The sequence below is a fragment of the Dendropsophus ebraccatus genome, chromosome 14 (genome assembly GCF_027789765.1).
Source record: "Dendropsophus ebraccatus isolate aDenEbr1 chromosome 14, aDenEbr1.pat, whole genome shotgun sequence".
Lineage (NCBI taxonomy): Eukaryota > Metazoa > Chordata > Amphibia > Anura > Hylidae > Dendropsophus > Dendropsophus ebraccatus.
This window is the reverse complement of record NC_091467.1, coordinates 43,193,823-43,208,400: the sequence shown is the minus strand read 5'-3', so window position 1 is coordinate 43,208,400 and position 14,578 is coordinate 43,193,823. Positions and strand designations below refer to the sequence as shown.

Genomic DNA, 14,578 nt, shown 5'->3' with positions numbered 1-14,578 from the left:
ACATGTAGTATCACACTGTACTGTAGAGAGGGGGTTCCAGACACACATAGCAGTACATGACATGTAGTATCACACTGTAATGTAGAGAGGAGATACTAGACACACACAGCAGTACAGGACATGTCGTATCACACTGTACTGTAGAGGAGATACTAGACACACAGCAGTACAGGACATTTATCACACTGTACTATAGGGGAGATACTAGACACACACAGCAGTACAAGATATGTAGTAGCACACTATACTGTAGAGAGGAGATACTAGACACACAGCAGTACAGGACATGTAGTTTCACACTGTACTGTAGAGGAGATACTAGACACACAGCAGTACAGGACATGTAGCATCCCACTATACTGTAGAGAGGAGATATTAGACACACAGCAGTACAGGACATGTAGTATCACACTATACTGTAGAGAGGAGATACTAGACACAGCAGTACAGGACATGTAGTATCACACTATACTGTAGAGAGGAGTTATTAGACACACAGCAGTACAGGACATGTAGTATCACACTGTACTGTAAAGAGGAGATACTAGACACACACAGCAGTACAGGACATGTAGTTTGACACTAGACAGTCACTGCATGCACCTCAGAAATACTGGGATTTTACTAGTAAAATGCAGGCCCGCTTCTGCCATGAGGCGGAATGAGCCTTCCGCTTCAGGCGGCAGATTTTGCGGTCCGGCAGGGGGCGGTATTATGTCCCCCCTGCTGTCATTTTTGTTAAGTATCACTTAACAAAAATGACAGCGGCCGCTCACCTGTCCCGTCGCCCGCGCTCTCCACATCCCGTCAGGTCCCGCAATGTCACCCTGCAGCTGTCACGGACCTCCAGGCTGTGTTGAGTCGGGGACGCGCTGGGGTGATCAGGTCGCGCGGGACCGCCCCGCGCGACCCGATCACCCCACTCACTCACCACAGCCTGGAGGTCCGTGACAGCTGCAGGGTGACATCGCGGGACCTGACGGGATGTGGAGACAGCAGAGAGCGCGGGCCGGCTGCGGCGTGGGACAGGTGAGTGGATGGCTGCGGCGACGGGGGGGAGGGGGGGAGTGCTGGCCATCACTCGGGGCGGCCGCCTGAGGTTTGCCTCAGGCGGCAGAAACCCCAGAATCGGCCCTGGTAAAATGGGCACTTATTATTGGTCAATCATCTAACTATTCACATGTGCCGCAGATCCTGACTGTCTGTAGCATTGTATGTTGAGTCTAGTCTCAAGTTACGATGGTCCAGAAAGGGCATATACAGTACATTTTCAATTCCTGATCTAGAAAAGCTGTGAGTTACTCAAAGTTAACTCCACAGATGTTATTACACAGTTTTCCTATACTGATAAATCACAAACTCCTTTATATTTGAGACATTATTCACTGAGTTTCCACTGTGCAACTATTCAGGGCTGTAGATAAGCTGGGAAATAATTCCATGGGATTTGTAATAACTGTCATATTGATTATAGCTCAGCTTTCTGGACACAGATCTAACTATCCATAGGCTGTATCCATGTTTTCCCTGACTTTCTAGGGCTGCATGCAACTTCTTCAGCCACCGGTAACCGGAAAGCCGAACACTCAGGCTCGAGCTGCGCTCATCTCTAGCAGAAATTACAGTATATTAGGTAATTGCTATACATGCAGTTTCTTAAACACTGGCTCTTTAGCAAGAACGTATTTTGCCCCTTTATTTTTATCATGTCTGTTTTTTTCAGCTACTTGCGGCTTGGTTGTTGTATTTATTGCTGGTTTGCACAGTCCTGCTGCTATGCTGGAGGCTATATGATATCTATTGTCTTGTTCTTCATTCAGCATTAGTTCAGCAACACCATATGTAAACCGGTAATACTGTTATGCGCTGCTTAGAAACCAAACAGAAGCTGCAGGTGAAGGTAAGGCTATAGCCACAGTTTACCCAGGATGTCGCTGCTGCTCGTGTGTGGCTGATCCCAGTGTCTTCTGGGCACTCACTGGTGTCACCAGCAATGTTCCCTTCAGGGTTTGGCAGCTGCTGAGTGGAGTGGTTAGAGAACTGGGCAATGTTCCAACAAAGGAGGTTGACCTAAAAACCTATCATAAGAGCATTAGTACGTGAGTCAAAGGTAACATAGGGTAGTCCTGCACTTACTAACAGCGCTACTGCAAAGACCAATATAACCAATGTCTCCATACAGTGCCCGTATATTGTTAGATACTAGTATCATATAGTAGCTCTGTATGTGATATACATGATAACAGTTGCACCCAAAAGCCCTAACTGTGTCCCATATAGTAATATTTACCCTGTATCCTCATATAGTAATTATGCCCCCATATAGTAATAATGCCCCAACTGTGTCTCCTATAGTAATAACTTCCCCTGTGCCCTCCTATAGTAATTATGCCCCCCTATAGTAATAATGCCCCCACTGTGTCTCATATAGTAATAACTTCTCCTGTGCCCTCCTATAGTAATTATGCCCCCATATAGTAATAATGCCCCAAATGTGTCTCCTATAGTAATTATGGAATTATGCCCCCATATAGTAATAATGCCCTCACAGTGTCTCAAATAGTAATAACTTCCCCTGTACCCTCCTATAATAATTATGCCCCAATATAGTAATAATGCCCCCACTGTGTCTCCTATAGTAACAACTTCCCCTGTGCCCTCCTATAGTAATTATGCCCCAATATAGTAATAATGCCCCCACTGTGTCTCCTATAGTAACAACTTCCCCTGTGCCCCCCTATAGTAATTATGCCCCCATATAGTAATAATGCTTCCACTGTGTCTCATATAGTAATAACTTCCCTTGTGCCCCCCTAAAGTAATTATGCCCCTATATAGTGATAATGTCCCCACTGTGTCTTATATAGTAATACCTTCCCCTGTGCCTTGATATAGTAATAATGCCCCTTTACTATCTACTTATTAATAATGCCCCCATATAGAAATAATGTCCCTGAGTCTCCATATAGTAATATTGTCTCCTCTTCTCCTCCATGCAATAATAATGCCCCATGTGCTCCGCCATATAGTAATAATGTCCCCTGGAATTGGGAAATTCCCACCAGGCATTGTCACCTTTAAAGGGAACCTGGGTCAGTCACCTGGGTGGTCCCTGTAGCTTCTCTTCGCCCTGATTGATCTCTCCCTATATCCTTTCCTCTTTATACCCTTTCCCTATATCATCACCTGGTAGAATTGTAAAAATAAGACCAATGTGAGAAATCTGTGTGGACCTAATACCCCTAACAGACTGATGGTGGGGCATTATTATACGATGGCAGGACCCTGCTGTGAGCTGGTCACTACAGGGCGACGCTTATTTCTGCAGAACAATGGAATAGTGTGTGCCCCTCACTCCTGGCAGTGCTGAGTCCATGCAGCCTGATCAACCTTCACAACTACAAGCAAACTCCGCAGGATCATGTAATATTGTGTAATGTGACTGTCTATCGGCTAGAAAGGTTTCAGGGATTTTTAGTAGATGTGAACTCTAGTAACCCTTGAAAGCAGTGACACTGATGAGGTGAATGCCCTGCAATAAGACTCGGTGGTGAGAGGCTTGCGTTGCATCACCGCTGGCTTCATTTCTTTAGGAAAGCCAGCCCACCTCAGAGTCATCACATCACCCTATCTCCTAGCAACACCCACACATCTCTGCTGATTGGTTGGGAGACGCCCACCGCCGCACACCTCACATCTGAATGGAGGGCTCTTTCATTAACAAAATGACTAGAAGAATTGATTTTACATGTCAGCATGTATATATATATATATATATATATATATATATATATATATATATATTAGATACAGATATACAGAGGTAGAAGTGAACCGAGACATTCTTGCAAAGCCAAAACCAGTCACGCCTCTGGTCTGTTGAGGTGAAGCTGGGCATGCAGGGGTTAATCCTGTAGAATGAGGTTTCCTGGACAGGAGCGGTGACAGTGAAATATTTAAATCTGTTATGAGACACCAGAGCAGAGCATTGGCTGAGAGGAGCAGCATGATCGCAGGAAGAAGTCAGTGACTCAGGGCTACCCAGGTTCAGAACAGGGTGACAAACAGACAGAAACTTCTGTGTTGACTTAGCACCTCAGCAGTTTGATATGGAACTATTGATTCAGTTAATATTCCATATGGACACATTTAAAATAATAGAAATATTTTTTTTCTACCTGGTTAAAAAAATTTTGTTTAAATGTATCTAGGTTTTTCAATTACTTATTTACAAAGTTTTTGAGAATATTAGGCTACGTGCACACAGAGCAAAAGTGGCGGAAATGAACATGTTCATTCTTCAGCGCGGGTAGAGAAGGCGCACAAACCTCTCATAGACTGACATTATGACAGGGAGGCTGGCGGCATTCCGCCACTTTTTCTACGTGTGAATATAGCCTTACTGATGGAGGAGCGACAGCTTTCTCCTCTGTAAATGGTTTATATAGTCCAGTCCTAATATGATTATTAGAGAATATGCCTCAAAAATGGTTACCATCAGTGGCGTAGCTACCATAGAGGCAGGAGAGAAGGGGACGGGGATGTGGAGGAGAAGGGGACGGGGATGCACAGGGAAGATAAGAGCCATCCTGTGTCCTTCTGCTTAAAGGAGACCTGTCACCCCCGTGCCGGGGTGACAGGCTCCCGACCCCCCGTTACAGCCCCCTATACTCACCTGATCCCGCCGGGTTCCGCTTCTGGATCCGGTCGGGTCACGGAGATATGAGCTCCAGAAGCCCGGCAGGAGAGCCCGACGCTCATAGAGAATGAATGGGGTGTCCGATGCTCCGTCATTCTCTATAGGCATCGGACTCTCATGTGAGCGCGCGCGCCGGGCTTTGGGCGCTCATATCTCCGTGACCCGACCGGATCCAGAAGCGGGACCCGGCGGGATCAGGTGAGTATAGGGGGCTGTAACGGGGGGTCGGGAGTCCTCTTTAACCCCTTGTGTACTACAGTGTGTGAGTGACCCAAAGTTCAATTACAATTCAATTGCAACACAAAAAAGGGTTAAAAGCAGAAGAGAAGGAGATCTGTGCTTGACTGCTCTGATATACCCCTGATCTCTGCTCTCCAAGCTCCTGCAAAGGTCAGGGGGTATCAGTGCACTAGCCATCTCCTTCTGTTCTTTTTTTTTTTATCCCTTTTTGTGTTGCAGCATGTAACTGGGGCTTGTGTCACTTACACACTTTAGTACATAAGGGGTTAAGCAGAAGGTAGTCTGCTCCTGCACCTACTGTATGTATTTAACTATAACAGATCCTAATGGGCCCTTATGGTTAAATACAGTGGACTGACAGAGCAAGCAGCCATTGGCTCTCTGCTCTGCCAATCACTCTTGTGACTTTCTCTGGCCACAAGAGGCCACCGAGCCTAAAAATTAAATCTCTTGTGGCCAGAGGCAGTCACAGCCTGCACAGCTCTGGGAGTCGGGGTGTGTCATCACCATTTTATGCAGGAAGTGACATCACCATGTTATCCAGGAAGTGACATCACCATGTTATCCAGAAAGTGACTCCCTGATGCAATAGTAAGTGCAGGGAAAAAGCACTTTATAACCATATCCCGTAATAAGTGTATATGGGCATTTGCATAACTTTTGGGGGGTAATACAATACTTAGATAAAAATTTTCGCCAGACTTCTCCTTTAACTATAATGGCTGCAAATGCTGAGACGAGTTTGTCTTGGAAGTGGCAGCAGTCAGCAGACCTAAAGACACCGCAGGAAGACGCGGGAGCCCAGTCAGGTAAGAATAAGATGTTTATGTTTTATATAAGGGCAGGACAATATTAACAGTTCTGGAGTGCTAGAGTACCCTGTTAAATTAAACCTGTCACCTGCTTTTTGCTGACTAAAGTAAAGGCTTTTTACCCTGAATCAAGAGATTTAAAAGATTTCAATTTGTCACTGCTCAAGTTAGGACATAAAGCCCATGGGGTGTTCCCGGTGCTGCAAAAGCCCAGCAACTTTCAGGCTGACAATCTAAATATACTGGATGTTTACATGCAGGCATTGCAGCAAAAGGGGAGAAGGGGCCTGACATTGCTGCCTTTTGCAGACACGGGGAAACACCCCATGGGCTTCATCTCCTAATCTCCATAACGTTTCTAAAGATTATATTTCAGCGCTGGAGCATCAGACTAAAATAAGAGTGATATCTCCTCCTCTCTTTTTTTTTCAATAAAAAGCTGCTGACAGGTCTATTTGATGGATCCAAACCCCCTCTCCAATAGGGATCCCCTCAATAATGCCCAGCTGTTCATCTAATCAACAAAACTGATGTCATCATAAAGATCTTGTGGCTGTAATATTGGTCATATTGCACTTGTGTATACCAGTTATCTGCCTACTTCTGCTACAATACACCCACTGCTCCTGTATCACTACATGATTGGCCAGGAAGCTGGAAAAGCTGCTGTGCATATTGGTATTCACCAGATGTATCAATATTGATCAACATTACAGATGAGTGCGACTCAAGCAACCCCCATTCGGATAGCTCGCCATTTGGCTGTATCATAGGCTGGATCCATGTTTTCCAGGACTCCCTAGGGCAGCATCCAACTTTGTCAGCCACCGGTATTTAAATACTGAGCGTTCCGACTCAGTCATGATCATCTCTAATCAACATATTTAAAGTTTAACTCTCCTTGAAACTTACACATCAAAATTACCTACAGTGGACACAAGCACATCAGTATTAGACCATGGAGCAATGTAAGAAGGCATCCTGTTCTGAGGAATTACATTTCCTTTTATATCACATGAATAGAGGGTTCCCACGCGGGCAAGAGATGGCACCAAGATGCACTATGGGAAGAAGACAAGGCGGCGGAGGCAGTGGGATGCTCAGGGAAATATTCTACTGGGAAACTGGCTTGGGTACTGGCATTTATGTGGATGCAGGGCCTATTCCAGCTCTTCTCCTCTTCACAGTAGTTTCATCTCTCTCATCTTCCTCTCTGTTGCCACTTAAAAATTAAGTTTTTTTTCCTTGTGCAGTGTGCAGATCTTTGGGTCTGGAGGCTAAAAAGCCACCCTTTCGGTCCTTTCAAAGCACCACCTGAGGTGAGAAATTCAACCCACCTCATGGATCAAGAAGCCCTCTGTAGATGTTGCTTTGACATACAGTATACCACCTACCAATACAGGCCACCTACCAATACAAACAGCAGTATAATGTGACATGCCACACTTAGGTGGTGATTTGGCCTCAGAATTTCCCAGATCTTAGGGGGCCTATTCCACGGAGCAATAATCGGCCGAATTGGCCCGATTCGGACGGTTATCGCTCGGTGGAATAGAGAGAACGATCAGCCGATGATCTTTGTCATCGGCTGATCGTTCATTTACGCTACGTGGAATAACGGTGCGCGGCGGGCGACCGACGATCTCACAAGCATCATACATTACCTGTCCAGGCGCAGGTCTTCTCCTTCTCCCGGTCCCACGCCGCAGCAGCTTCAGAGCGGTCTGTCTGAAGTAACAGACTGCTCAGCCATACACTGGCAAGGACCGCCGTGGCCAGTGATTGGCTAAGCGGTCTGACAGCTCAGTCAGGCCGCACCGAAGCTGTTGCGGCGTGGGACAGGGAGAAGGAGAAGACCTGCGCCTGGACAGGTAAAGAATGAAACAAGGGCTACAAGGACATCAGTAACGATGTCCCTGCAGCACTCGCTAAACGATTGTAGGGCCATGGAAAAGGCCCAGTAAACGAGCGCCGATCTAGTCTCAAGACTGATATTACCAATAATACCAGCATATTACCGCCATACTGTCACTAACCAAAGCCTGTATACTGTGACCAATATTGCCAATATTACCAGTACACAAGGGGAAAATATTACCACCATAACCACTACCATCACCACCATATTGTTACTGACCAAATCCTGTATACTAAATCCAATAAAACACAGTACCAGATTACAAGTAACAAATAACACCACCACATACTGACTAATGCCACCACTGCTTCTGAATAATCCACTGTACACAGACCAATATCACCTCATCCAGTCATATAGAGGTGGACGCAGCTCCACACAGGTTATATACACCATATACATTACAGTGCAGTTACATCAGGTGACTCACAGGGGGTGACTCACAGGGGACGTCTTCTCTGATCAGAGTTCTTCCATTTTCATCTTCTTTCTCCATCTGCCCTGGGCCATCATGAGAACTTCTCCGAGCCACGAATCCACAGAATCTGCCAGAGAAACATTAGGCTCCTTACTCTGGCACCATCCTCATATCTCTACAAACTGCACATCTGTATTGGCCCCTTTAAGCTCTCATTTAGTGGGTAGGCTGACTCTATGTGACCCCCCTTATAGTATATGGCCCCCTCTGTGTGGTCCACTATAGTACATGCCACATTGCATACCCCCCCTGTGTAGTCCCCCTTATAGATGGCCCCCCAATGTTTCCCCCTTATAGATGGTCCCCCCTGTAGCCTCCTTATAGATAGCCCCCATGTTATCACCCTTATAGATGGTCCCCCCATGTTATCCCCCTTATAGATGGCCCCCCCATGTATCCCCCTAATAGATGGTCCCCCCTGTATTCCCCCTTATAGATGGTCCCCTATGTATCCCCCTTATAGATGGGCCCCCATGTTTCTCCCTTATAGATGGTCCCCCATGTATCCTCTTATAGATGGTCCCCCCTGTATCCCACCTATAGATGGTCCCCCATGTTTCCCCCTTATAATGTGCAAATAATGTGCAAAAAAGAAAAAACAACAACACAACTCACCTGACACCTCGCTCCAACGCCGTGGCTCTACTCTCCTCCTGTCCTCCGGTCTGGCTGTCATTTGACACGCGGTTCCCGGCGACACAAGCATCAGTGAGCTCTGTGCGCGCCAGGGATGTTACTTCCGGCACTCTGGGTGCTTGTTAGAGACGCTGTGTGTGTCGGAAGTACTTCCCCAGCGCACACTGACCTCACTGATGCGTGTGCTGCCGGGGATGGGACCGTGCTGAGCCTGGAGCCGCGCGTCAGACGAATTGCTTGCGGTCACAAGGGGGAATTGGGGGGGGGGCTCACGGGCCCCCCTTGGTAGCAGCCCGGTCGTGGTGGTGACCGCAGTCGCTACGCCACTGTCTGTGGGATATGAAATCAAGTTTGACCCATGGAGGTCCCCATATGCCCATGGCCTTCAATATAAGGTGTATTGGGCTCTCCTTAACGACCACCAACAGATGATGTCAGTGGACATAGGACATAATGACAGCCTCACCCAGGGCCGGATTAAAGGGAGGGCACCAGGGGCACGTGCCTCGGGGCCTCCACCACTTGGGGGCCTCCACCAGCCCAAACATGGAAGTGGGGTTTGTGAAAAAAAAGCAAACAGTAGAGGATACACAACCTCACACAGAGTGTTGTGTATCCTCACTGTTTGCTGCTAACCATGGCTGCAGCAGCCTGTGTGTCCTGTGACTCCTGCTTCTCCCTGTGAGGACTGTGATATGGCTGGGAGACAGGACACCAGGGCAGCTGCAGGACGGGATACCCTGCTCAGTGTGAGCTAAAGGACCTGTGGTGATGTTAGGCCCATGTGATGTGGGAGGAGCCAGACTCTGCAAGCTGTCGGAAAGGATGTGTATGGAGAGGAGCTCATGTCCGTATGAGCAGGTAACCAGCCCTTCAATGTACACACAAACACCACAGCACTGCCTGTTACACACACACACACACACACACACACACCTGCCTATTACACATACATATCTCTTATTAATGCTCACACACATACAGATCTGCTACTCTCCACATTGCCCCCTTAATGCCATCCCCCCCCCAGTATCCACAACAATGCCCACATTTTGCGGTGAGACCCAATACCCCTTCAGTGGCACAGTGCACAGTATTGCTGTACTGCTGGACAAATAGCCTCTGGCCCATTACCACATAGTGGCTGCCATGTTGCTGTTATATAGCATCTAGATTAACCAGGCTGAAGTTGGTTTCTTATTCAGCGGTTTCTTATTCAGAGGATTTTTATTTTTCCTGTTTTAGCCATTATTCCTGCAGAAAATTATATAATATTATATATTATTAGTAAATTATATAATATTAGTATAATATTCATAACCTGCTTGTAAGTGAGCTGCCCTGAGGGGATAGGTGATAAATATGGCCAAAAGGACCCCACGGTTGGCATAAAAATGGGCATCAAAGTAAAAACACAAAATTATGATTTAAAAATAAAATTGACTTTGGACCACTGATCTCACACTGATAATAGGCAGAGAGGTGCCCCACATGAAATTAAATGAAAACTGACAGTTTTCAACACTGAATTTGAAAAAAATTAACATCTACAAACATTTTCACTACAATTTATGAAGAGCATGGTGTCACAGCCGTGTATAATGTTCATGAACATTATAAATCCCCTACAGTAAGGCAGCCATTTGTATGGATGGCTGTATAGTTTTCTTTTTTTTTGTGTGGGTGTGGGTGTGGGTGGGGGGAATGAGAGGCCCCAAACAAAATTGTCGCCCGGGGCCTCCACCAACCTTAATCCGGCCCTGGCCTCACCCATTTGTTCTGGCTGAGATAAGCTGCAGTCAGAACTCTCTGGCTGCGGCTTACCCCTTCCCATAGAGAACACAAGATCACTTGCCCATGCCATACATTTCTGTGTATGCTCACAGCTGTCACTCATTGCCAGACATCTGTCATTCAGGGGAGAGGCCCAGATATACTGCTGCTTACTTAAATGGTCCCTGCTGTGTCAGCCAGGGGTCCTCTATACCAGAAGCACATTCTAATTATTTTCTTTATATAGTATAGAGTATTTGCCAGTGCCAGCTACAATTACACTTTTACACAATTATTTAATTCTGCGGTTTGTAGGGAAAACCTTATTCATTCTCAGTCTGCTGGTGTTTCAGGAAAAGGACAAGAGACCCCATTGTTTGGAACAGGAGGGTCACCCCTGCTTCAGCTATATTAACATAGTGTTACCCTGGCTATAAAAGGTTTTATAGCTTTCCTTCTGAACATTGTGGCACTTAAATAGGACCAGAACTAAAGGGGTGTATAAAGCAAGTATATTCATCTGGACACACTGTATTACACCCACACAGCACAACCAACAGGGCAATAAATAGGTATTTGGATTATGAGCATAATTCGTTCTGGGACTGTGCTTGTATTCCAAATCATTGTTAAAGCAAAGCAAATTTTCCCATAAGGAATCATTAAACTTTAGACAAATGGCTCGAAACCCCAAAAATAATGACTTTTTTTATTCTGAATAACATGTAAAACAAATGAAACAAACATTCAGAAACAGCTGGATATGTCATATAATAAGTCACTGTACAGTATAGCAATCAGCATGTGGAGTATAATGTATAGTAACTGTATAAACCTGAAAAACAGTTTGTAGATAAAAGAATGGAACTGCAGATCCCTATAATACAGGAGCGTAGTACAACAGGCTAGAATAGAGAAGCAGGGCTGCTGTCAGAGGTCTGTGTGGTCACATGACCACAATGGGGAAGGTATGTGTCTTCAGCATGGACCAATCAGGAAGTGAGAGTCAAACAGCTGTGCAGGAGGACAGTGACATTAACTTTTCTATTTTATACAGTAGTGTGTATAGCGTGTAAGTGCAGGCACATTATAGCAGCAGTGTGTATATCTGAGTGCGAGTGTAGGCACATTATAGTAGCAGTGTGAATGGCAGTGTGTGAGTGCAGGCACATTATAGTAGCAGTGTGAATGGCTGTGTGTGAGTGCAGGCACATTATAGCAGAGACTGCAGGGAGGAATGAGCAGAACATACGTGGGAAAAGTATAACAACACTCTCTGTCCAGGGTGAGAGGGGTTACAGCTATGAAGAGATTACCCCTACTGTCCTGTCCCCTGATGGAAACCCCAGCCTGAAGTCGATTTGCTATGATTTGGAAGGTGAGGGAGACTTCCTGGGTCAGAGTACAGTGCTGTAGACAACGATATGCAGACCATGCCCCTCCCCGACACCCCCTCCCACCCAGTACAGGGAGCTCTTAAACCAAAGCAATGCTCTTAAGCCAAGTCACAATTTTGAAAAACTGAAAGCTCTTCTTGCAAGTTACTCTTAAACTAAGGTACTACTATATATATATATATATATATATATATATATATATATATCACACTTGCCTCCTCCCGATATGCCGCTCTTTTCCTTCCCTTGTTTCACTGCATGGGCAATAACCACCGTGGCAATTCATAGTAAAAATAATAAAAATTAGTACGTACAGGTCCCCACATGTCACTGCTACTTTCTGGTTCTTGGTGACGCATTGTCCCCATATGAAGTGTCTGCCCAGCCCTTTACTGACATAGTGGTCCAATTCCTGCAGAGACGACACATCTTCAGGAACAAGAAATAGCACGGACGATTGAGAACCAGGAGCATTGGTGTGGCAGCGGTGGGCACTCAGGGTACTGTAGGTGAGAGTTATTTCTTAATAATTTTTCCTACCTCCAGGCAGATATACAACATTTTACCCCCAGAAAACCCCAGTGCCACCTGCACTATGTCAGAATACCCCTTTAAATTATAGGTAATATGTGTCAGTGGGGGTCCGACTGCTTGGACCACCATTCAAGTCATGATTGGACATGTGCGTTGCCACTCTATTCAACTTTTTGGGCTAGACGAAGAGAGCTAAGCACTGTGCAAGTCTCTTTCTTGGGAGGGGGGGGGGGGGGGCAAACTCAAATATACAGTGAGCCAAAAAGTTGCGGGCCAACCATAATATATGATCAATTACTAGACCATGACAGGTAAAGGATAGAATGGTAGAGGGCAACTTTAAGGAAAGTTTAGGAGAGGCAATTAGGCCCCCCTGCACCCCCTATGATTGCAACTAACCCTCTCTGCCCTCTATGACTGTATTTAACTCCTCGGCCCCTCACATCTGTAATGAAGCCCCCCGTGTCCTCCACATCTGCAGTCAACCCCCTCTGCCTCCCCATGTCTGCAATTAAGCCCCTTCACATGCCCCACACCTGCAATTTACCCCCTCACATCTTCATTAAAGCCCCCCTGCATCCCCCCCCATGCCTGAAATTACCCTCTCTGCCCCCCCCCCCCCAATGCAATTGACTTCTTCACCCCCTCCCCCCCACACCTACAATTAACCCACCACCCCAGCAACCACCATCGTGTATAACCAGTGTCGGACTGGGGTACCTTGGGCCCACCAGGGAATTTAATTCTAGGGGCCCACCCTACATACACCAGTCATAACCAGCGCCAAATCTTTCACATTACTAAAGCCACTTTGCACAGAGCTGTGTATGTGACCAGCGATGCTCGCTCACTGCTAGTAACTTACCAACAGGTTTAGGTATAAGAGGGAGAGTTACAAATGAATGCACATAACTCACAGACATGTGCAGCAGTCCTGGGGCATTATATGTCATCCTCGAGTTGCTAAACAGGGAGGCCCACTAATGGGTAGGGCCCACCGCAGGATTCCCCTGATCCCCTGTGGGCCAGTCCGAGCCTGTGTATAACTAATAACCATTTCGCTGCACAGGACGCCATAGAAGAGAAATGGCCATCCGTTTATTCACCTGGCTGCTAGGATTGTGGTGTTCCCCTTATCTAGGACTCCTCACTGGAGGGACGCATCCACCTCCACATCATGTACCACCCATGACACACATATCGGTGCCCTAAGCATGGCTGGGCTGCGGCCTAGTATGCTGGCTCCTTTATCCATCGTCATGGGTGGTACGCACAGCAGTGACATGGACACTTCCTGCCCGACATCCCATTGACAGGCCCGCTAGGCGGGCCAACAAATATTTGCACCAGATCTGGCCCGCCGGCCAGAGCATGACACCCCTCAGAAAACTGCTTCAATGGATCTTGAACATTGAGGGAGATTTAGTAAGATTATATATGATAATACAATAATGCACATGATAGGAGCATCTGTGGCACTGGCTGTCTCATTGTTATAGTACTAGCAGCCTGCACATCATCATAGAGGCATCAGTAGCTGGCACACTGTTAAAGGGGCATTGGTGGCAGGCACATCATTTCCATCATCCATCATAACTCTCCTGGGGAGTCCTGGGAATGTAGATACAGCCTCCAGCCTATTGCTTTATCCATGTTTTCCAGGCAGCATTAGGACTGCATCCAATTTCTTCAACATCACAGAGGAATATCAGTGGCTAGCACATCCTCACCATAGGGGTATATCAGTAGTTGGCACATCATTACCATAGGGGTATATCAGTGGCTGGCACATCATTACCATAGGGGTATATCAGTGGCTGGCACATCATTACCATAGGGGTATATCAGTAGCTGGCACATCATTACCATAGGGGTATATCAGTGGCTGGCACATCATCACCATAGGAGTATATAGCAGTGGCTGGCACACAGGGGTATATGAGTGGCTGGCACATCACCCCATAGGGGTATATAGCAGTAGCTGGCACACAGGGGTATATGAGTGGCTGGCACATCACCCCATAGAGGTATATAGCAGTGGTTGGCACATAGAGGTATATGAGTGGCACATCACCCCATAGGGGTATATAG

General features: G+C 46.5%; 1 protein-coding gene across 1 annotated transcript in view; it reads left to right on the top strand.

The window, feature by feature from the left end:
- The first annotated feature begins 9,610 nt into the window (after window positions 1–9,610).
- Window positions 9,611–14,578, top strand: part of FASN (fatty acid synthase) — a 67,623-nt gene continuing 62,655 nt past the window's right edge. The window contains exon 1 of the mRNA XM_069951510.1: window positions 9,611–9,644. Within this exon, the coding sequence (XP_069807611.1) occupies window positions 9,637–9,644 (8 nt within the window). The 5' untranslated portion in view covers window positions 9,611–9,636. The remainder of the gene's footprint in view (window positions 9,645–14,578) is intronic.